The sequence below is a fragment of the Gigantopelta aegis genome, chromosome 3 (genome assembly GCF_016097555.1).
Source record: "Gigantopelta aegis isolate Gae_Host chromosome 3, Gae_host_genome, whole genome shotgun sequence".
NCBI lineage: Eukaryota > Metazoa > Mollusca > Gastropoda > Neomphalida > Peltospiridae > Gigantopelta > Gigantopelta aegis.
This window is the reverse complement of record NC_054701.1, coordinates 64,149,264-64,170,637: the sequence shown is the minus strand read 5'-3', so window position 1 is coordinate 64,170,637 and position 21,374 is coordinate 64,149,264. Positions and strand designations below refer to the sequence as shown.

General features: G+C 38.5%; 2 protein-coding genes across 4 annotated transcripts in view; one reads left to right on the top strand and one right to left on the bottom strand.

Moving 5' to 3' along the window:
• Nucleotides 1-3,081, top strand: part of LOC121368421 — a 43,994-nt gene extending 40,913 nt beyond the window's left edge. For both annotated transcript variants that reach the window (XM_041493151.1, XM_041493150.1), the window contains exon 3: nt 934-3,081. In XM_041493151.1, coding sequence (XP_041349085.1) covers nt 934-1,103 — 170 coding nt within the window. In that variant the 3' untranslated portion in view covers nt 1,104-3,081. The remainder of the gene's footprint in view (nt 1-933) is intronic.
• Nucleotides 1-21,374, bottom strand: part of LOC121368419 (myogenesis-regulating glycosidase-like) — a 182,177-nt gene that overhangs the window by 158,747 nt on the left and 2,056 nt on the right. The window contains exon 1 of one of the 2 annotated variants that reach the window (XM_041493145.1): nt 6,410-7,373. The exons of the other annotated variant lie outside the window; for it this stretch is intronic. The gene's annotated coding sequence lies outside the window, so the exon portion shown is untranslated. Of the gene's footprint in view, nt 1-6,409; nt 7,374-21,374 lie in introns of those variants that run through there. 2 annotated transcript variants of the gene reach the window in all.

Here is a 21,374-nt window from a genome sequence, read left to right as displayed (position 1 = left end):
CGTTAAATACTTTTAAAACAACTCGTTGTAAGTTACATGGTATTCTCTATTTCTATAACTCGATCTATTGCTTTCTCTAACCTGAGCTATCGTTTTCTCTAACTCGACCCATCATTTTAGACATTGGTTAGTCGGTATGCATTTTAAACTGTGTATTATTAATATACGTATTAAAACTTGAAAAATAAACCATACTTCTGTCGGAGCTAGCATGTGATGGTGATTGGGGTAGGGGCTGCTGTCAAATAAGTTTGGACCTTCGTGAACTATTTTAACCGTTTTCGGTAAAATTAAAAATGGTGAAGCTTCTTTCACTGAACTCCACTACTTAATGTGAAGGGAGTTATATGTTTGACAGGAATAGAACTTAGTAGAATTAAAGGGACATTCCTGAGTTTGCTGCAGTTTTTAAGATTTTATTGACTAACAGAGACTTTTTATATTTTTCTTCATAAAATATCAGTGGCTGTATGTTAAACGTGTTTCTGGTCGTTCTAATATTTTTACTAGGTTAAATTTCATTTTATTTTCTAAAAATGTTTTTGTTTTTTTTCGTACGTACGAAATTATTTGAAGACAAAATCCAGTTTCGGCTTCTTACAAATATTAAGACCACCAGAAACACATTAAAAATACAGACACTGATATTCTAAACAAGAAAATATATTTTAATATGTAAGTTTAATCGTAGAAATATTTTATTTGTCGGAAACATCTTACAATGCAGCAAACTTAGGAATGTCCCTTTAACGACAGTAGCAGTGATGGTGGTGGTGATAATAGTAGTAATGCTAGTACTAGCAGCATAAGCAGCGGCATCAGTAGTGGTGGTGGTGACAGTAGTATCCGTAATCATAGTTGTAAACGTATTCGTATTCGTAGTAATTTATATATAGTATGTGTTATCAGACTAATGTTGTTCTTTTCTTTTAGGTATTTTCCTCATTATCCATGGCGGGAAATCGTGCGGTATCGGCTGCGTTGCCGGTGGTGCAATGGTGGTGTGTCTGCCCATTGTAGCAGCAGTAGTTTTAATAACAGTATTCTATGGTCGGAGACAGGTCCAAAGAAAGCAACTTCGGGAACAGACCAATCCTGTCTGAGATTATCTAGGTTTGACAATGAAATCAGTATTACGTGTTTTTTCTCAGATCACGTGATCTGAAAGCTGTGATCTCTGGTCGAATCATCATGCTCATGGAGTACAAGACATTAAATGGAAGTTGGTGACGTCATCACTTTGTGTGCATTTATATGTCATCACTTTATGTGCAGTTTGTGCGTGTGTTACTTTCCCTCAGTATGTCAGCACAATTCAGTAGCGTACCAGAGTCGTCTTTTCCTAGAAATGAAGAATCGAGGGGAGATGGGTATACTTGTAAAAGGAGGCCGAGAGAAGTGGAAGGTGCTAGGGGAGGGGGCGGAGATAGAACAATAGAGGAGAAGCGAATTCTCAGATGGGTGAGGACGACCCCTGCAGCTAACCTGTCTCGTAAACATTTCAGTTAATTGGTTATCTGAAAATACATTGTAAACGGAATGAAAGGGAAGGTCCAACACTCACCCACCCACCCATCCACCCTCTGCTTCCTAATGAATCAATCTACCACAGCAGATTGAGCATTTGGACCATCAGTGAAATTACTATTCAGTATGTTCAGTGTATTACGTATGTTATGATGTTATATAGCTGTTTTCGTGCTACGTGTGATTGACACCTCTCACGGAAAGGAACGAGAATTACCGAGACCGCGATGAACGGACAACGATGAAAACAAAATAACGTGCTCATATCCAGTCCAATTTCAACAAACACGCTGTTCTGGATACATGATTGTGAAAACAGATTTGCTCACCCAAGAAAAGTGTAAGGAAAGAAGAGAAGAAAAAAGAGAAGAAGAAAGAAAAGAACGAGAATCTTTCTGGCGCTAGTTAATGTCAAGGACGAAAGAAAAGTGTATGAAAAGAAGAGAAGAAGAAAAAATGTGGGGAAACAGAACAACAGGCTATCAGGCGCTAGTTAATGTCAAGGACGAAAGAAAAGTGTATGAAAAGAAGAGAAGAAGAAAAAATGTGGGGAAACAGAACAACAGGCTATCAGGCGCTAGTTAATGTCAAGGACGAAAGAAAAGTGTATGAAAAGAAGAGAAGAAGAAGAAATGTGGGGAAACAGAACAACAGGCTATCAGGCGCTCGTTAATGCCAAGGACACAGGTTGTTCGAGGTTTTCATACCTTGTGTATTGATCCGCGTTTGGTACAGTACTTCATCAAATTAATGCGTTTGGACACATTTTTATGAAGAATTTGGAGTGTGTGCTAAAGATAGGCGTTTTTTAACCTTCAGTGGATGTATGAATATGTCAAATGGTTCACTGATTCATGCGAACAAAATGATTGCTGGTTGTACAATATTATTGCTTGTGGGAATTTGCAAAAGAAAAGTAATAGAGTTGGGAAAATTAACCGACGGTACAATGTGAGAGGCAAAGGCGATATCATATATCTGATATCGCAACATAACAGCTTGTGGCGAAAATATTTGGTTGTACAAATGTGATGGCCTGAATTTTGGGAACTGTCTGACTGCAAAAATTAAAAAAGAAGGGGAAAAAGAGAGAGAGAGAGTACCGGTGCATTAAGTATTATTCCGCGGTTTTGTCAGTACTGGGGCAAACAAATGTTCATGTGGTCAAAAGAGACAGCTTGTGCGGGAAAGTATATATGACTGCTAAGGTAACATTCCGGTATTGTTTTGTGTTTGATAAAGGCAAGCGAATGCCAGTGGATTCTGTGATATCGTACTGGGAAATATCTGGTCGCTGATGCATGTATCGTGTATTAATTCGCGTTATAGTGAGTGCTGCGGCAAGTGAATGCTTATGGGGACTATGCGACAGCTTGGTGGAAGGTACTGTCTGGTTTACTTAAACAGTACAGCTGTGTGCCAAAGACTTTTCTAAATGTGATTATCACGGTGTTGCAGACTTTATATTATTTAACACTGAGCGTTTTAGACTTTAGTGTGTGTACACAGGAAATCAGAAAACAGTACAACGATATAAAACTTGTTTTTAATATAGTCATTTCTGGTTTTTGTTTGTTTTGTTTGTTTATTTTTCCTCTTCTCCTCCCCCCCCCCCTCCCTCCCCCCTTTTTTTGTTTGGTTATTGTCGCAACTTTCAGTACTGCAACGTGATTTCTAGCTCAATTTTAATACCAGGTACATTCGACAACTATGCAAAGTTAAACTTTTCATTAGTATGGCTAGTGCTGGAAAATATAAGGCTTAAATCTATTTTAGAAATTCGGTGTGTTTTCTTGGAAACTTGTTCATAAGCGTACGAGACAGGGGGCAGGGGGGAAACTCCCACTCCCACTCCAGTCCAGCACGAACAATAGAGAAATTCGGGGTGTTTTCTTGGAAACTTGTTCATAAGCGTACGAGACAGGGGGCAGGGGGGAAACTCCCCCTCCCACTCCAGTCCAGCACTAACAATAGAGAAATTCGGGCAAAATGAGCTGACCTGAACACTTTTCACCATGTAATTTTATTATTCTACCCAAAATATTAGTTGTAACCCATGTGGAAAAAAAAATGCATGGCGATTCGTTTGCAAACCTATATAGCTGTTTGGCAGTAAAGCTAATATGAATAAAAGTTGTAATCCAGATTCTGGCACTTTTCTTTAATTCGGGCAAAAATAAGTCTCCTCCCCCCCCCACCCCCCCCCCCAAACCTACAAAAATGGGAGCCCGTACGCCTATGAACTTTTTGGAAAGTAATATATGCAAAAGTATCATCAAAGTATTGTGTTTCTGTAGTCTGTAAACAAATAATATTATGTTATATTATATAATATAATATAATATATATATATATATATATATATATATATATATATATATATATATATATATATATATATATATATATATATATATATATATATATATATTAGCAGTTGCCTGGCGGATAGCACTTGATCTCAAAGATACTTGGTCTTATTGTTTGGTATTGTGTCGATCATTTTATTTATTGCTCAAAATGGTAATTTAAGTCATGTGAAACGTATTTTCCAGTGTGTTATCATCGATTAATTAACCAGACATTTCACAACTCAGAAATATTCACATTTTATTGTCTGGAGCCCAGTTCATGGGATATTAATTTAAACGAGCTTCCATTTCGTATCACATTTCGTCCCGAATGAAGTTTTTTGAAGTTCATTTAAAACATGGCACCCAATTTTCATTTGTTATTGCTAACTAATGTTTGAGATAGCTGTAAAATACACAATAACCTTAACCCTTGTATGCGAGTTTTTGGGTTTATTTACTGCTTACAGGAATACATCCAGTTATACAAAATAAGTTCTATGTATATTCTTTTCGAAAATACAATTTTACTAATAGGAATAATTGGATATGTCACCTAACGAAGATCCTTATATTTGAAGGGGGGTGATATTAATATTTACAAAAGTAAACTTAAATGCAGTGAAACCTTTTTTCACTAGCCATCGGGCAAGGGGATAGTAGTTATTTACTAGCCCATCGTTGAATATCACTAGCTATGGGAGTGGGGCTACTATAATCTAGAAACCCTGTACATTTACGATGCTTAAACATCTGCGTTTAAGAAAGAAAACAGACTTCGTAAATTTGGCCCTTAATTTTGTAGGGTTTTTTCCTACCTAACACGATGGATTTTTCTATTACTGAGATTGCATTAAGTATTAAGGATTTGAGTGTGATATCAAATGTATATATAATATTTTATTTATTTTACAAGAACATGCAAACATTAAATAATTTATTACCCACATGATTTACAATAAACGGTTACATAAATATCGTATATTCCCACGCCATCTTTATGGCATGGTTCATAACAATACATTGAATACCAGTGTATACAGCAGTTGTATTCTTACGGCAGTCGCGGTTTGTGAAATTTACATTATTCAGCGTCATTGTAACTGACCTCATTTAATGTTATTAACATCGATTGTTAAGTGATTGCCACACAAAATTTCTGGAACTCCTTTGGGAATATATATATATATATATATATATATATATATATATATATATATATATATATATATATATATATATACCCTTCGCTCTCGCTCGGTGAATCAAATAATTCACACACTGCGTGTGTAAACAGGATGTTTTCACGGTTTAGACCTTCGAACCTTCAGCAATATAAATAACACTTTTGTTTACTTCATATACTTTACTGTGTGGAGGGCAGGCGTAAGTTCAGTCAACTGCTTGTCGCTAACGTTCGCTAGACTGATTTTTACGCTATACAGTAAACCAAATTACGACTTCGAGAATCAATCCAATAGTTCGCGAACGTTAGCGAAATTTTTGCTGGCTGAACTTGGGCCTGGTGTGCCATTAATCATAACGGTGAATTATCATTGAAATTATATATATATATATATATATATATATATATATATATATATATATATTATATATATATGAATGAAGTTTTGGAATATGAAGCATAAGCGTACGAGGCGGGGGGGGGGGGGGGGGGGGGGGGGGGGGGGGCAACTGTCCACTACAAAAATGGGAGCCCGTACGCCTAAGATAGGAGGGGACAAAGAGTCGTAACCATACTTTGAAAATTTGTTGAAATTAAATCGACAGATCGTAACTCAGTAATTTGGCATCGATATTACATCGAAAGATGATGTGGTGATATGGAAGCGTTAATTATATAAATTTCTTGACTGACAGATAAACATTGACAATGTTAGTACAGGGTCGTAGCTAGCGGGGGTCGGGGGGGGGGGGGGTGTCAAGGGGGTACTTGCCCCCCCTCATAAAAAAATTCGGAAAGCATTATAGAAAATTAAAGAAAATTCTCTTAACTGTTTAAGGAGTTTTAGACTATTAACTACTCAGTTGCCCCCCCCCCCCCCCCCCAAACAAAAAATCCTAGCTACGGCCCTGTGGTAGCAGTTATTATGTATAATAGTATATGGTAATCTTTTACAGAAATATCAAGCTGTTCCCCACTCCTAAACAGTGGCTTTTTTTTCTTTTTTTTAGGGTTTTTTTATTTTTGGAAGGGGGTGCTCACATCCAACACTCTCGAGGACAATTCTTAGGATTAAATTAATGCAATAAAGTGAATTGAACTGAACCTCGGACACATTTCATGTACAGTCTTTATGCCTATTAATATACAGTGGCGTAGCCAGTGTAGACCGGGGGGGGGGGGGGGGGGGGTCATGCTCTTCCTCAGTCAACCACACCCCTCCCCCATACACACGCAAATAATGTGGGTTGCCCCTCAATATAAAACCCTCGTTATGCCAATGCCTACGCACCCCGACTTCGACTTCAACGGTCCTGAAAAACAATCAAAGAAAAAAATCACTTACCTCTATTGATACATCCACTGAACACTTGTAGAAAACATCGGAACAAAACAGCACGGTAGTTAGCTGTCGTCATTTGGTAGTATTCGATCCATATATACACATTTAACTTGAATATGATTATTAAATGACAAACAGCGATTCTGTTCGCACATTTCTGAAGTTAAAACAACAGTCTGAAGAATGTACGTAGTATCGCGTTGACACCAATAAAGCATATTAAGTCAAACGTCAAAACATTGTTGACGTCACGTTTTATGCTTTACGTTTCCGGCCATTTTTGTAACTTAACGAAAAATGCCAAAATGCACACCTCAGCATCTTCGCTTTTGATCGGCGCCTGATAGGGGAATAGAGGTAGCGCGGGGCAGCGGATAGTAATAATCCATTGTCTGTCAAGGGTAGGACTGATTATGCAAATAATAGTCCAATAAAGTACTGGTAGGCCTACGTAAGAAGTATTCATGTATAAAAATAACAGCCAGTAGTTTTTTGTTGTGTTTTGCTTGTTTTTCTGTCAAATTCAAAACATAGCATGACTTATTAACACGTTGGTCATCAATATTGGTGGATAATAAAAATATTTCAATTATTAAATGCACGAAACTGTTATGGTGGTTTGACACTTGTTGAATAAACTTGAGCTTTTCTTCTCTGTTTTTTTAATAAATATTTTACTTGATGTTTATGATATGCGACTGAAGAAGCGAAAACAAACATGCAACGATCCAAATAAGGCTATTTTTCTGCTTTAGGTCTTGTCCAGAACACACTGTATATTGCAAACAATAATGCAGTGTAATAATTATTCCTGGACCCAGTGTGGTATATAAACACCGGCGTCGGTGGTGTCGTGGTAAAGCCATCGGACATAAGGCTGGTAGGTACAGGGTTCGCAGCCCGGTACCGGCTCCCACCCAGAGCGAGTTTTAACGACTCCATGGGTAAGTGTAAGGCCACTACGCCCTCTTCTTTCTCACTAACCAATAACAACTAACTTACTGTCCTGGACAGACAGCCCAGATTGCTGAGGTGTGTGCTCAGGACAGCGTGTTTGAACCTTAATTGGATATAAGCACGAAAATAAGTTGAAATGAAAACAAATATATATAAACAACTTTTGGTCTCTACAGTCTCTGACCGGACTCGGTGGTGTAATGGTCAAGCCATCGGACGCGTGGCTGGTAGGTACTGGGTCACAACCCGGTACCGGCTCCCATCCAGAGTGAGTTTAACTACCCAACGGGTAGGTGTAAGGCCATTACACTGATATCTTTTTCACTAAACGCTAGCAACTAACAACTAACCACTGACACTACCTGGACAGACAGCCCAGATAGCTGATGTGTGTGCCCAGGACAGTGTTTGAACATTTATTTGATATAAACACGAAAATGAGTATAAACTAAACAAACAATCAACAATCTTGAGACTTTTAAAAATTATTTACCAAAAGGTGTTCTAGGCGTGGAAAAAAACCAAATACTCAAGATTGCATGAAATGGCCCAATATAAATGATTCCCCTTTATTTGTTTTCTTCATTTTAAATGGAACACTCTTTCGTGTGGATATTGCGGTTTTGCCCCAGTTTGTCTATACGTTTGTTAGTTATTTATAAATTTACAGTTGGATGTAGCATTTTGTAGTTTAGTATTTTTATACGTTTTTCACGTACACTCTCCTACAGACAAGATGGCACATTTGACGATATTACCATATTCTATTACAATATTTGGAGAGAGAGCACCTTTAACATGCCCCTATACAACTAAGGTTTGGTGCACTGGCTGGAACAGTAGACATAATTGGAAATATAACCATAAATGAAAAGTGTCTGATCAAAACATATTGAAATTAAAAAGCACAGACGCTAAAATATGTATGATTATGATTATAATAATAGTGTATGATTCGTGCTAACGGTCGAGTTGCTCCGAGTGTAAAAAAAATCAGTAAACAGCCGAGATTATAATTACAACTTTAAAGCGGACATTCCTGAGTTTTCTACATTGTAAGATGTTTCCGACTAATAAAATATTTCTACGATTAAACTTACATATTAAATATATTTTCTGGTTTAGAATATCAGTGTCTGTATATTCAATGTGTTTCTGGTCGTCTTAATATTTGTAAGAAATTTTTTTGAAATAAAATAAAAATTAACGTAGTACAAATATTAGAACGATCAGAAACACGTTTAATATACAGCTACTAATATTTTATGCAGAAAAATATATTTGATATGTAATTACAATTGTTAAAAAGTATCTGTTAGTCGATAGCATCTTAAAAGTTGCAGCAAACTCAGGAATGTCCCTTTAAGTTAAAACAGGTAACATAGGGTGGTGAATGAGCAATCATACATTTTTGGTAATAGATGATAGATGATGTGGAATGATGGGGGTTTTTTAGGTTTATTTTGGTGGGATTTTGTTGGGGTTTTTTCAAACCTTTTTCTTCTTCTTATCACCCTTTTGAAAGTTTATTTTCGGTAATACGTGTACTTGTTTCACATTTAACATAATCACTGATCAGGTGCAGAGAAAATATAGTCATTCTTTTTATAAATTCAAAACAGTATTTCATGTTGAGGAGACGTTTGGGGTGGGTTGGGGGGTGGTGGGTGGGGTGGGGTGAGGCTAGGGGGTCATGCACAATGAAATTACACTTGTACATTGTCACAAAACTGATGAATAAAAATGAATAAACCAAATTACAATGTTGTTGTTGCATTTGTTGATGCTTCTATTATTGATTAGAGTTTCTTGTTTTGTTTTGTTGTTATTTGTTTTGTTGTTGTTGGTGGTGGTGGGTGTTGCTTGTTGTTGCATTTTTGTTGTTGGGTTTGTTGTCGTGCATTTAAAACTTATGCTATCTAGTTATTAGGCAGGGTAAAACAGTTCCAGCTGTTACAGTTTGTTTTTTAATTGTTAAAGGGACTGTCCTGAGTATGCAGCCATTGTAAGATGTTTGCGATAACAGAGCCTTGTTGGCGACTACTATTTCATACTAAATACATTTTCTTGTTTAGAATACCAGTGTCTGTATATCAGATGTGTTTCCGGTCGTATTCTAATGTTTGTAGCACTAATTTTTTACTTTAATACATGTGATATATATTTTTCGTATTATTGGGAGGTAAAATCTGGTTTGGGCTACTATAAGCATTAGGAAAACATCAGACACCTTGTAAACACCTTGTAAATACAGACACTGATATTTTACAATGGTTGTAAATTCCCATGCGTGACCGGGTGTTAGAATTACCTTAAAATGCATTTTATGCTAAACTGAAAAGGTATGTACCCCGGGAACTAAAGTTATAGTTTGTTTTTGTTTAACGACACCACTAGAGTACACTGAATTATTAATTGGTCACTGGATGTCAAACATTTGGTAATTCTGACATGTAGTCTTAGAGAAAGAAAAAAACCGCTACATTTTTCCATTTGTAGCAAGGGATCTTATGTATGCGTCATCCCACAGACAGGATAGCACATTTGATATACCAGTCGTGTCGCACTGGCTAGAACGGAGAATAACCCAAATGGTCTAAGGGTTATGGACTTTACTTAGCGTTGTCATCTTTCTGGTTACATTTAATAAAACACGAAGCGCAAATGTGTGTAATAAATTTGCGTCAGTAATAATACATTTAGTTCGTGTGTTTTCTGATTTAGAACAAATAACGTTTTGTAATAAACCTCTTTTATAACAGTTGGAATCCTTAATCGATATATATATATATATATATACCGGCCTCGGTGGCGTCGTGGTTAGGCCATCGGTCTACAGGCTGGTAGGTACTGGGTTCGGATCCCAGTCAAGGCATGGGATTTTTAATCCAGATACCGACTCCAAACCCTGAGTGAGTGCTCCACAAGGCTCAGTGGGTAGGTGTAAACCACTTGCACCGACCAGTGATCCATAACTGGTTCAACAAAGGCCATGGTTTGTGCTATCCTGCCTGTGGGAAGCGCAAATAAAAGATTCCTTGCTGCTAATCGGAAGAGTAGCCCATGTAGTGGCGACAGCGGGTTTCCTCTCAAAATCTGTGTGGTCCTTAACCATATGTCTGACGCCATATAACCGTAAATAAAATGTGTTGAGTGCGTCGTTAAATAAAACATTTCTTTCTTTCTTTTTTTTCCTTAATCGATACTGCGCGCAATTTTACACACACACACACAGAGTAATATAGGGCAAACCAAAGGAAAGCGTAACACAAAAAGTTAAAATTTGTTTTGTTTAACGACTCCACTACAGCTCGAGGGCAGGATGTAGCCCAGTGGTAAAGCGCACGCCTGATGTGCGGTCGGTCTAGGATCGATTACCGTCTGTTGTCCCATTGGGCTATTTCTCGTTCCAGCCAGTGCACCATGACCGGTATATCAAAGGCCGTGGTATCTGTTATCCTGTCTGTGGGATGGTGCATATAAAAGATCCCTTGCTACTAATGGGAAAAGGTAGCAGCCTTTGATATGCCAGTCATGGTGCACTAGTTGACACGCGGAAACCCCTGTCAAAAATGAGCCCGCTGAGGTGGTTCGATGCTACCTCAGGCGAGCACTCTACCGACTATTCCACAGAAAGTTTAACAATGCTTCAACACACTGTTCAATCAGTGGACTAGGAATTTCAACAGACACAGATATCTGGTTGTCTCTATCACACTGTCTGACAAACATACTTAAATATTTCACTATATAAATATGTCGTGTCTCTCTCTCTCTCTCTCTCTCTCTCTCTCTCTCTCTCTCTCTCTCTCTCTCTCTCTCTCTCTCTCTCTCTCTCTCTCTCTCTCTCTCTCTCTATCTATCTATCTCTCTGTCAGTCTGTCTCTTCTGTTAATTGACTCTCAGGTATTATCTGTCTATGTCTGTCTTCTTGTTTTTGTTTTCTATCTCACAGCTAGAGATACAGACGACTTCAGTAGAAAGGTCCAGCATTCCATATCTACTTTAAAAGTGCTCAACACGAACCTTGAGGTCTAACCACCAGTTTAATTGAATCTAATATACAATTAACTGCGTGTGATATCTGCAGCAGCATTGCTTGACGCATTGGTATTGATTTCATGGAAGATAATAACACGTAATATATCTATTAGTGGGTCTTCGAATACGAATCGATGTCCACTATTAGTTCATTCAAACGCTAGACCACGTCCAATATTCAGACAGTCCGCTGTAATAAATAGACTGCCTCTTGTTCTATTGTTACGCCTCTGGTCATGTGGCTTGTTAACTGTGCAGATGAACTGAAAGGAAGTTTACACCTAATGGCTGTTTACAAAAATAGGCTGGACAGAACTGTACATGGATGAAGCAAATGAATTCAGCTGAATATACATAACTGAATTAAACTGAGTCAGACTGAACTGACATGAAATGGGTTAGACTGACCGCATGAAGGGGTCTGTGGGCTTGTGCTCTCTCTCTCTCTCTCTCTCTCTCTCTCTCTCTCTCTCTCTCTCTCTCTCTCTCTCTCTCTCTCTCTCTCTCTCTCTCTCTCTCTCACTTGAGGCCTAAACATTTCAGTTATATATATCTACTTTATATATATATAATTTACATGAAATGTTTATATATCTGCCATGTATTTGATGTAATACATATAAAAGTATAAAAAGACATGGGTTTTTTTTTATTGATTGTTATGTAAAATAAATGTGGCGATTTTTTTCTTAAAGTGGCTACACAATTCTGAAAGTGACGATTTTTTAAAACCAATGTGGCGACTTTTTTCTTGACTAAGGCCGACCACTGTGTGCGTGTATGTATGTGTGTATGTATATATATATATACAGTAGAATCTCGTTGGCTCGACCTCGGAAGGGTCGATCACACCGCAACGCTCGAACCAAAAACGAAGTCCCGAGTTTTTTGTCCGGTAAACCCTTATATTAACTGATGATGGGTCGAATACGTCCAGAGTCGACTATAAGGCTTCGCTCGAACTAAATTATCGGTCCCGTCTGTGTTATTAGCTATATTTCCCTCGAACTGGTGATACATCAAATATCAAATGGAAAACCACCGAAAAGGATCAACAATTGCCGCGCTTGCGCAGTTGGTTATTACAACCTTTGGATTATAATAATTTTGGCGGAACGAGTTATAGATGGATCGGAGAATCGCGACACTAGCCAAGCAATACTTTCTTTGCCATACCTGTCATGGTGTGTGATCAGCCAGCAGCTATCGGTAAAAGTCTTTCTAGTACAGCTAGTGTCACGGTGCCTTTTCGATGAAGCGTGATACCTGTCAACCAATTGGTCTCGGCGGGAAGCATTACTCTCAACACGTCTACCAGACCAGTTTTCAATGAAACCAGGGGCGAGGTACTCAGCTATCATCACTTCGGCAAGGGCTTCTTCATCACTGGAGTAATTTCTAATAAATCTTTTCACTCTGATATTTTGTTATATAACACATTGATGAAATGTTTAAGTTTTCAGTTACCAAAATAATGTGGTAACAGGTCGTTTCGCCCTTATTACTAGTTCACCCGAGTCGTTTTGAACAGGTTGATTCGTACCTCTAACCGAGTCGTTTCGGCCCCATGTTTCGATTCGCACTAATTTTTATTTTGTTAATAAAGTACATTTATCCATTGATTTTTAGATGTCACACATTGCGTGTTTATATTTACAGATAAAAATAATATTATAATTTTGTTTATTTCCAGTATCATTTACTCAAGCCATATACATGAAATACGTACAGGCCTTAGATAATATACAGACAATGTATTCACATTAATAAACATACTAAATGTAAGTTTCGCTTCCTTATTTTATCACCATATCATTTATCAGTGATATTCTACATGAACGCGATGACGTATATGTTTATGTGTGTATGTGTGTGCGTGTCACTGTGTATAATATGTATGTAGGCCTATTGTATGTATGCGCGCGCGTAATGAATGTTATTCGACAAATTAATGTTACAAATTTGTATTTTATTTATATTATTACCGGTGTTACTATACCAATTACAACATATATCTGTATACACGAACACTAGATCGCTGTATAATGCATTAGGGGCCGAAACGGTTTGGGCCGAACATGTACTGGGGCCGAAACGTCCTGACACCTATCTAATTCAACTTTCTAACTTATGTTACGGAAATATCCTATGTTGACCGAATGGTTCGGTCGAACTACCCGATGGGTCGAACACTTTCTCGAGCACCGACGGGGTTCGAGCCAACGAGATTCAACTGTATATATATATAGATAGATAGATAGATAGATAGATAGATAGATAGATAGATAGATAGATAGATAGATAGATCGATAGATAGATATAACAAAGTACTTTCGTTTAACCCTCAAGTGGGAGAGAGAGAAGGCACAAGCCCATATGCCCCCCCCCCCCCCATATATATACATATACATTGAGTGTGTGTGTGTATATATATATATATATACTGAAGGCCAAAAGAAACTTTACCATTTTCAATTTGGAATTTAAGAAAAAATGAATTGTTTTTAAAAAGTAACTCAATCCAAAACACATAGCCCAAACACAACAATGATGTATGCAGAAAATTATACCAGCCCACTGCACGTTTTGGCAGGAACACGCAGAAAAGTGAAAAACTCGTGCACTATGAACAACAGCAATTGCACGTGCAATAAGGGTATAAAAACGGTTTAGACGGCATGTCACACATCCACACAGATAAAAAAAAAAAACACCATAGGAATGCCACGACTGACACCAGAACAACGCGAGAGATCCCTGGGTATGATACTGATGGGAGCCACTCATGCCCACATCGCCAGAACCTTCGGTTGTTCCCGTGTTACTGTTACAAACTTGATGCAACGCTACAGGCAAACAGGGCAGACATCAGACGGGCAAAGAACAGGCAGACCCAGGGTGACTTCGCCCCGTGATGACCGGTACTTGCGTACCTTGCATCTACGAAATCGCTTCCTGACAGTGACGTCATCAGCAATGAATGCCTTAGGTCACAGGGTTAGTAGACAGACGGTGGCCAGGCGACTCAGGACTCATGGAATAAGGGCTTACAGACCATATAGAGGACACTTACTGACACCACAACATCGTCGTTTGAGATTGACATGGGCTAGGACTGTACGACGTTGGCAGCGACGTGATTGGCTGCGGGTTCTTTTCACTGATGAAAGCCGGTTCTGTTTGTTCAGAGTTGATGGAAGACAGCGTGTGTACAGCCGTAGGGGAGAACGAGTGGCGGCTTCTTGCGTTCAGGAGGTCGTGCCATATGGTGGAGGGAGTGTCATGGTGTGGGGAGGTATTTGTGCACAGGAAAGGACACCACTGGTTATCGTTCACGGAAACTTGACAGCTCAACGTTACAGGGATGACATTCTTCGTTCAACTGCAATACCATTTCTCCAACGGCAGCCACGTGGTGTCATTTTTCAGCAAGACAACGCCAGACCTCATACAGCCAGAATTGTACTGAACTTCCTTAGAGCCAACAACGTAAACGTATTGCCGTGGCCTGCACGCTCCCCAGACATGTCCCCCATAGACAACGACCACACCCTCCAGCCAACAAACAGGAACTGATCCAGGCCTACCGGCCTCGGTGGCGTCGTGGCAGGCCATCGGTCTACAGGCTGGTAGGTACTGGGTTCGGATCCCAGTCGAGGCATGGGATTTTTAATCGAGATACCGACTCCAAACCCTGAGTGAGTGCTCCGCAAGGCTCAATGGGTAGGTGTAAACCACTTGCACCGACCAGTGATCCATAACTGGTTCAACAAAGGCCATGGTTTGTGCTATTCTGCCTGTGGGAAGCGCAAATAAAAGATCCCTTGCTGCCTGTCGTAAAAAGAGTAGCCTATGTGGCGACAGCGGGTTTCCTCTAAAAACAGTGTCAGAATGACCATATGTTTGACGTCCATTAGCCGATGATAAGATAAAAAATCAATGTGCTCTAGCGGCGTCGTTAAATAAAACAAACTTTTTTTTTTTTGATCCAGGCCCTTCAAGAAGAATGGCAACGCGTCCCACGTGACCTCATCAGACGACTGATTTTTTCTATGCGTCGGAGAATTATTGCTTGTATTGGGGCAAGGGGTGGTCACACACGCTATTAATGTGACTTGTTATTGGACTTGAGTGATTGTCTGTATGCTTTGCATATCGTCCATGAAGTTGAAAGCTCGATTTGTGTACACCACCTCGCTTTGGTAAAATGTGACGTCATTATCAGATGCTGAATGACACTCATTTTTAGTTATGTTAATGTTGACATATTGATCTAGTCAATATATTTTACCTCATGCGACTATCTTTTGTTGTTTTTACACCAGTGTGATTTAAAACTATGGTGAAGTTTCTTTTGGCCTTCAGTATATATATATATATATATATATATATATATATATATATATATATATATATATATGTATCTTTTTTGTCTGTATGTATGTTTGTCTGTCTGTCTGTCGGCCTACCTGCCTGTCTATACACTATGTCTAGAGAGTGGTCAAGATGCAATCCTCCAGTCGAATTGGTTTGATGTCAATGAACCTTCAACAGTTTCACAACTGAATGTTTTATCTCGAAAACTATAGATCACTGACCGATACATTATCCTATTTACAAAAGAAAGTCCTTGTGCGAAGGTATACAAAAACAGGTTGTTGTTTGTTGCACTCGACTGAGGTAGAAACCTCGATTCTCTGGGTTTTCTCATTCCAACCAGTGCTCTATGACTAATGTATCATAGGCCATGATTTTGTCATAGTGCTAAAACGTCAACTTTATAACAATACAGTATATATATATATATATATATATATATATATATAGTAGATGTAACCCATGCTACGCACGGAAAAGTTTAGATGTGGTGCAGTGACCTTACATACCGGCCTCGGTGGTTAGGCCATCGGTCTACAGGCTGGTAGGTACTGGGTTCGGATTCCAGTCGAGGCATGGGATTTTTAATTCAGATACCGACTCCAAACCCTGAGTGAGTGTGCTCCGCAAGGCTCAATGGGTAGGTGTAAACCACTTGCACCGACCAGTGGTCCATAACTGGTTCAACAAAGGCCATGGTTTGTGCTATCCTGCCTGTGGGAAGCGCAAATAAAAGATCCCTTGCTGCCTGTCGTAAAAGAGTAGCCCATGAAGTGGCGACAGCGGGTTTCCTCTAAAAAAAACCTGTTAGAATGACCATATGTTTGACGTCCAATAGCCGATGATAAGATAAAAAATCAATGTGCTCTAGTGGCGTTAAATAAAACAAAGTTTACTTTTTACGTTCGTTGGTGTAATAATCATATCTTAGAAAAAATTGTATATTCTGAAAACGTACCGAAGCATTTATTCATTTATTTGAACTTATTTTCGTGCCTATATCCAATTAAGGTTCAAGCACGCTGTCCTGGGCACACACCTCAGCTATCTGGGTTGTCTGTCCAGAACAGTGGGTTAATTGTTAGTTGTTAATGGTTAGTGAGAGAGAGGAGGGTTGTAGTGGTCTTACACCTATCCATCGAGTCGTTAAAACTCTGAGTGGGAGCCGGAACCGGGCTGCGAACCCTGTACCTACCAGCCTGATGTCCGATGGCTTTAATCACAACACCACCGAGGCCCGTCGAGACATTTAAATAAACATTTCTTTCCCTTCTCATACTTTCCTGTCTTGGACAGAGAGGCCGGCCAAGGCCGGCACCTGTGCCCACGACAGGCGTGCGCTACAACAGCTTGCTCTGAATGTGCACGTAAAACCCTTTGACCTTGACCTTGACCTTCTCATAGATTTATAGGTAAGAACAGCAACTCAATGAACAATATACAAAAATTAAACAGAGATCCCTTGCTGCCTGTCGTAAAAGAGTAGTCTATGTGGCGACAGCGGGTTTCCTCTAAAAAAAAAAAACAGTGTCAGAATGACCATATGTTTGACGTCCAATAGCCGATGATAAGATAAAAAAAAAAATCATTGTGCTCTAGTGGCGTCGTTGAATAAAACAAACTTTTTTTTCTTAGTGACCTTACACTGGGCTTTCCCCCAAAAAAATATGACCGCCGTGTAGATAGCTAGCTCTCATTAGCCGAGGCTATAAACACGGGCGCCGTGTATATAGCCACTTCTGTGTTAAGTAACAGACATGGCAACCTTCATTACTGTTGTATTTATGGAATTCATCTTTGTAAACAATATTTAGCACGATGTGTGTACGGTAGTCGACTGGATCTGAGAGCAAAACGATCCTTGCCAAGTTCGGAATCTGGTAAGTACAAAGAAATTAGTCGACAGTATACGTCATACGAGGAGAAACGGTCAGAACGATATTAAAAACGGCCTTGTGTATGTATGATATAGATGGTAAACAGTTTCGCGTTCACTACGACTAGTTTCATGACGTAATAAATCTTCCGAACGTGGTGAATCCACATATCTGGCATGTTGACTGTTGGAATTTGGTTGTAAGTTTTATGGGCGTAGAGTTGAAGTATAATGTTTCAATTTTAAAGCAATTGTTATTACATATTTTTTGCGGGAAAGCGAAATTATGCAACTTTCAGACTGCACCTTTAAGTCAGCTGTAAACTGTAAATAAAGGATATTCCCCTAGACTGTTGTAATATCATAATTTATCAGCACGAGTTGATAAAAGCATAAAATCAGAGGCTTGCCGAGGATTTTTATTCTTTTATCAACAAGTGCTGATAAATTATGATATCACGAGGGGGCTATTCTTTTTATCATCCATTATCATTATTTTCATTTAGTTAGAATGCAGTGATTAAAATTTGAACAATAAGAAGCGATATCTCCTAGGAGAATATCGCAGGGGATATCGCAAATTATAGTGCCAGCAATATCTCCTACAAAAGCCTTTAATGGATGATAAAAATTGATTCTCTCTCTACAAATATGTTATTGGGTCTGCATTAACTCCATGATGTAATTTTAACTGTATTGTCCATCAGGCCATATTTCACATTTCGTATTCACTAAGATGAACATGTGTTTGTGTTATCGGGTCTCCCCAACTCAACAATGTGGGCCTGTAGTATATATAAATACTTCTGTTTTCAGTATAACCAATACATGTAATACTGCATTGCTGTACTGAATAATCAGATAACACAATTTTAGCTCTTGGACTTGAAAGTATAAACTGTCAGTCGTCACAGTATCTTACTTGACATCGCTGTTTTGTTTTGGGGGTTGGGGAGCGGGGAGGTTATGTGTGTGGAAAGGTTTTGTTTTTATTTTTGTTGTGGCGGTGGTTTTATTGCTTTGGGGTTTTTGTTTGTTTCTTGGGGTTTTTTTTATTGTCGTGTATGTTTGTTTTTTTGTTTGTTTGGAGTTTTGTTATTGTTTTTCTTGGGTGTTTTGGGGTGTTTTTTGTTATTGGTTTTGTTTGTTTGGGGGGGTTTTCTTGGAGTTTTTTGGTGGATTTTCGTGGGGGGTGTCTTTTTTTTGGGGGGGGGGTGGGTTCTACAGTTAAACAGCTTATGCTTTTAAATTGTATACATGTATATAAATAAAAGGGATTGTCTTAAAAAATGACAGTAAATTCATGAGTCTTTTCAAGACTTGAAAGGAAAACAAAGTGTGTTTAACGACACATGAAAACATTTTAATATATGACTATTAAGTTCACAAAGTTTCGGAAGAAACCCGCTACTACCGTATAGAAAAAAAATGTTTGTTTGTTTTTGTTTAACGACACCACTAGAGCACATTGATTAATTAATCATTGGTTATTGGATGTCAAACATTTGGTAATTCTGACTCATAACCAACAGAGGAAACCCGCTACAGTTTTCCTAATGCAGCAAGGGATCTTTTATATGCACTTTGCCACAGACAGAAAAGCACATACCACGGCCTTTGATCAGTTGTGAGAAAAAAATCAGTTGAATGCATCCACCGAGGTGGTTCGATCCTGCGATGATATTTAATTAGTGTTTGACACTAATTGGTCTGATTGGCAGGTCGCTAACTAAGTAGATTCCACGGCAGACGTCAGAAAGAAAGGTTTTATTTAACGACGCACTCAGTACATTTTATTTACGGTTATATGGCGTCAGGCGGCAGACGTCAGATTACCATTTAACTAATTCTAATTAATGCACTTGTAAAAATAAATAAATAAATATATATATATATATATATATATATATATATATATATATATATATATATATATATATATATATATATATATGTATTGTTATTAAGTTGACGTTTTAGCACTGTGACAATACCATGACTTATGATACATTAGTTATAGAGCACTGGTTGGAATGAGAAAACCCAAAGAGAATCGAGGTTTCTACCTCAGTCGAGTGCAACAAACAACAACCTGTTTTTGTATACCTTCGCACAAGGACTTTCTTTTGTAAATAGGATAATGAATCGGTCAGTGATCTATAGTTTTCCAGATAAGACATTTAGTTGTGAAACTGTTGAACGTTCATTGACATCAAACCAATTCGACTGGAAGATTGCATCTTGACCACTCTCTAGACATAGTGTATAGACAGGCAGGCAGGCAGGCAGACAGACAGACAGACAGACAGACAACAAAAGAAAGGCATGTTTTATTTAATGACGCACTCAACATAATTTAATTTACGGTTTGGTCTATATTTCCTCGGACATATATATGGACCACAAAATTTAATAAGGAGAGAGGAAACCCGCTGCCGTCACTTCATGGGTATTCTTTTCGATTAGCAGCAAGGGATCTTTTATTTGTACCTTCCCACAGACAGGATAGTACATACCATGGTCTTTGTTACCCCCGTTGTGGAGCATAGACTGGAATAGAGTTTAGAGGAAAACTGCAACACAAATAATTTCTGTTGCAATTTGTTTTAGGTCCAACCTTATTCTGACCGGACTAAATGTGCTCACCGAAGGGTTTGATTCTAAACCGATCGTGGGTCAGGCTAGCGCTTTTGAGCGACAGCGATCTGCAGTAACAACGCTATCTACAGTAACTACATTTAGCGTTGCAGTTGCTGCTGCTATCTCACGGCCGTAGCTAGCGGGGGGGGGGGGGCAAGGGGGGGGCAGAAAAAATCCAAAAAGCATTATAGAAATTTAAAGAAAATTCTCTTCTTGACTGTTTCAGGAGTTTTAGACTATTAACTACTCACTTGACCCCCCCCCCCCCCCCCCCCAAACAAAAAATCCTAGCTACGGCCCTGTATCTGTTATAGGGTTCGACATCTGTACAGATCACGACATATTATCTGCATCAAGGTTACAACATTTTGTAATTTTTATAACAGCTAACGGCAGCAACTGCAACGCTAAATATAGTTACTGCAGATAGCGTTGTTACTGCAGATCGCTGTCGCTCAGCTTTACTTGGTATATATCCCAGTTCGACAGACAGACAGACAGACAGAGACAGATACTAGTAAACAGATTTATGGTCGTACGAAGAAAAACACTCTTTGTCAGCTATAGTCCGCCCCACTGGGAACGCCTTTTTTTTCATACGATGAAATTTACTTCAAGTTATTTATTTCTGAGCCGATTTGTTTGCACCCCTTTTTTTTTTTTTTTTTTTTTAAATTTCAAAACACTTTTACTTTTCTTCTTACGTCTAACCAAACTGAAATTATTTACAAAACTATTTTTTGTGGGATGATGGGACGGACTATAAGTTTGGGTAATGTCCAGTCACATTAGACAAGAGGTCAACAAAATGAAAGAAACATCCTTCTTGAATTGTATTTGCAATTATTTACATCAAATATACAAACAGTTATTATTAGCTGTAAAATATTTGTCAAAAATCCAACATATTATTACACATAAGAAGGTCTCATAAGTCATTTTGGGCGGAGGCTGAAAGAATGAATATCTTTGGATACGTCACTAGTTGTTTTTCTCTCTTGAGAATACAAAATATCACAACGCATAATATATAAAAGTGTCTTGACAGACTAAATATGTTTGAAGGTCGACGTGTAT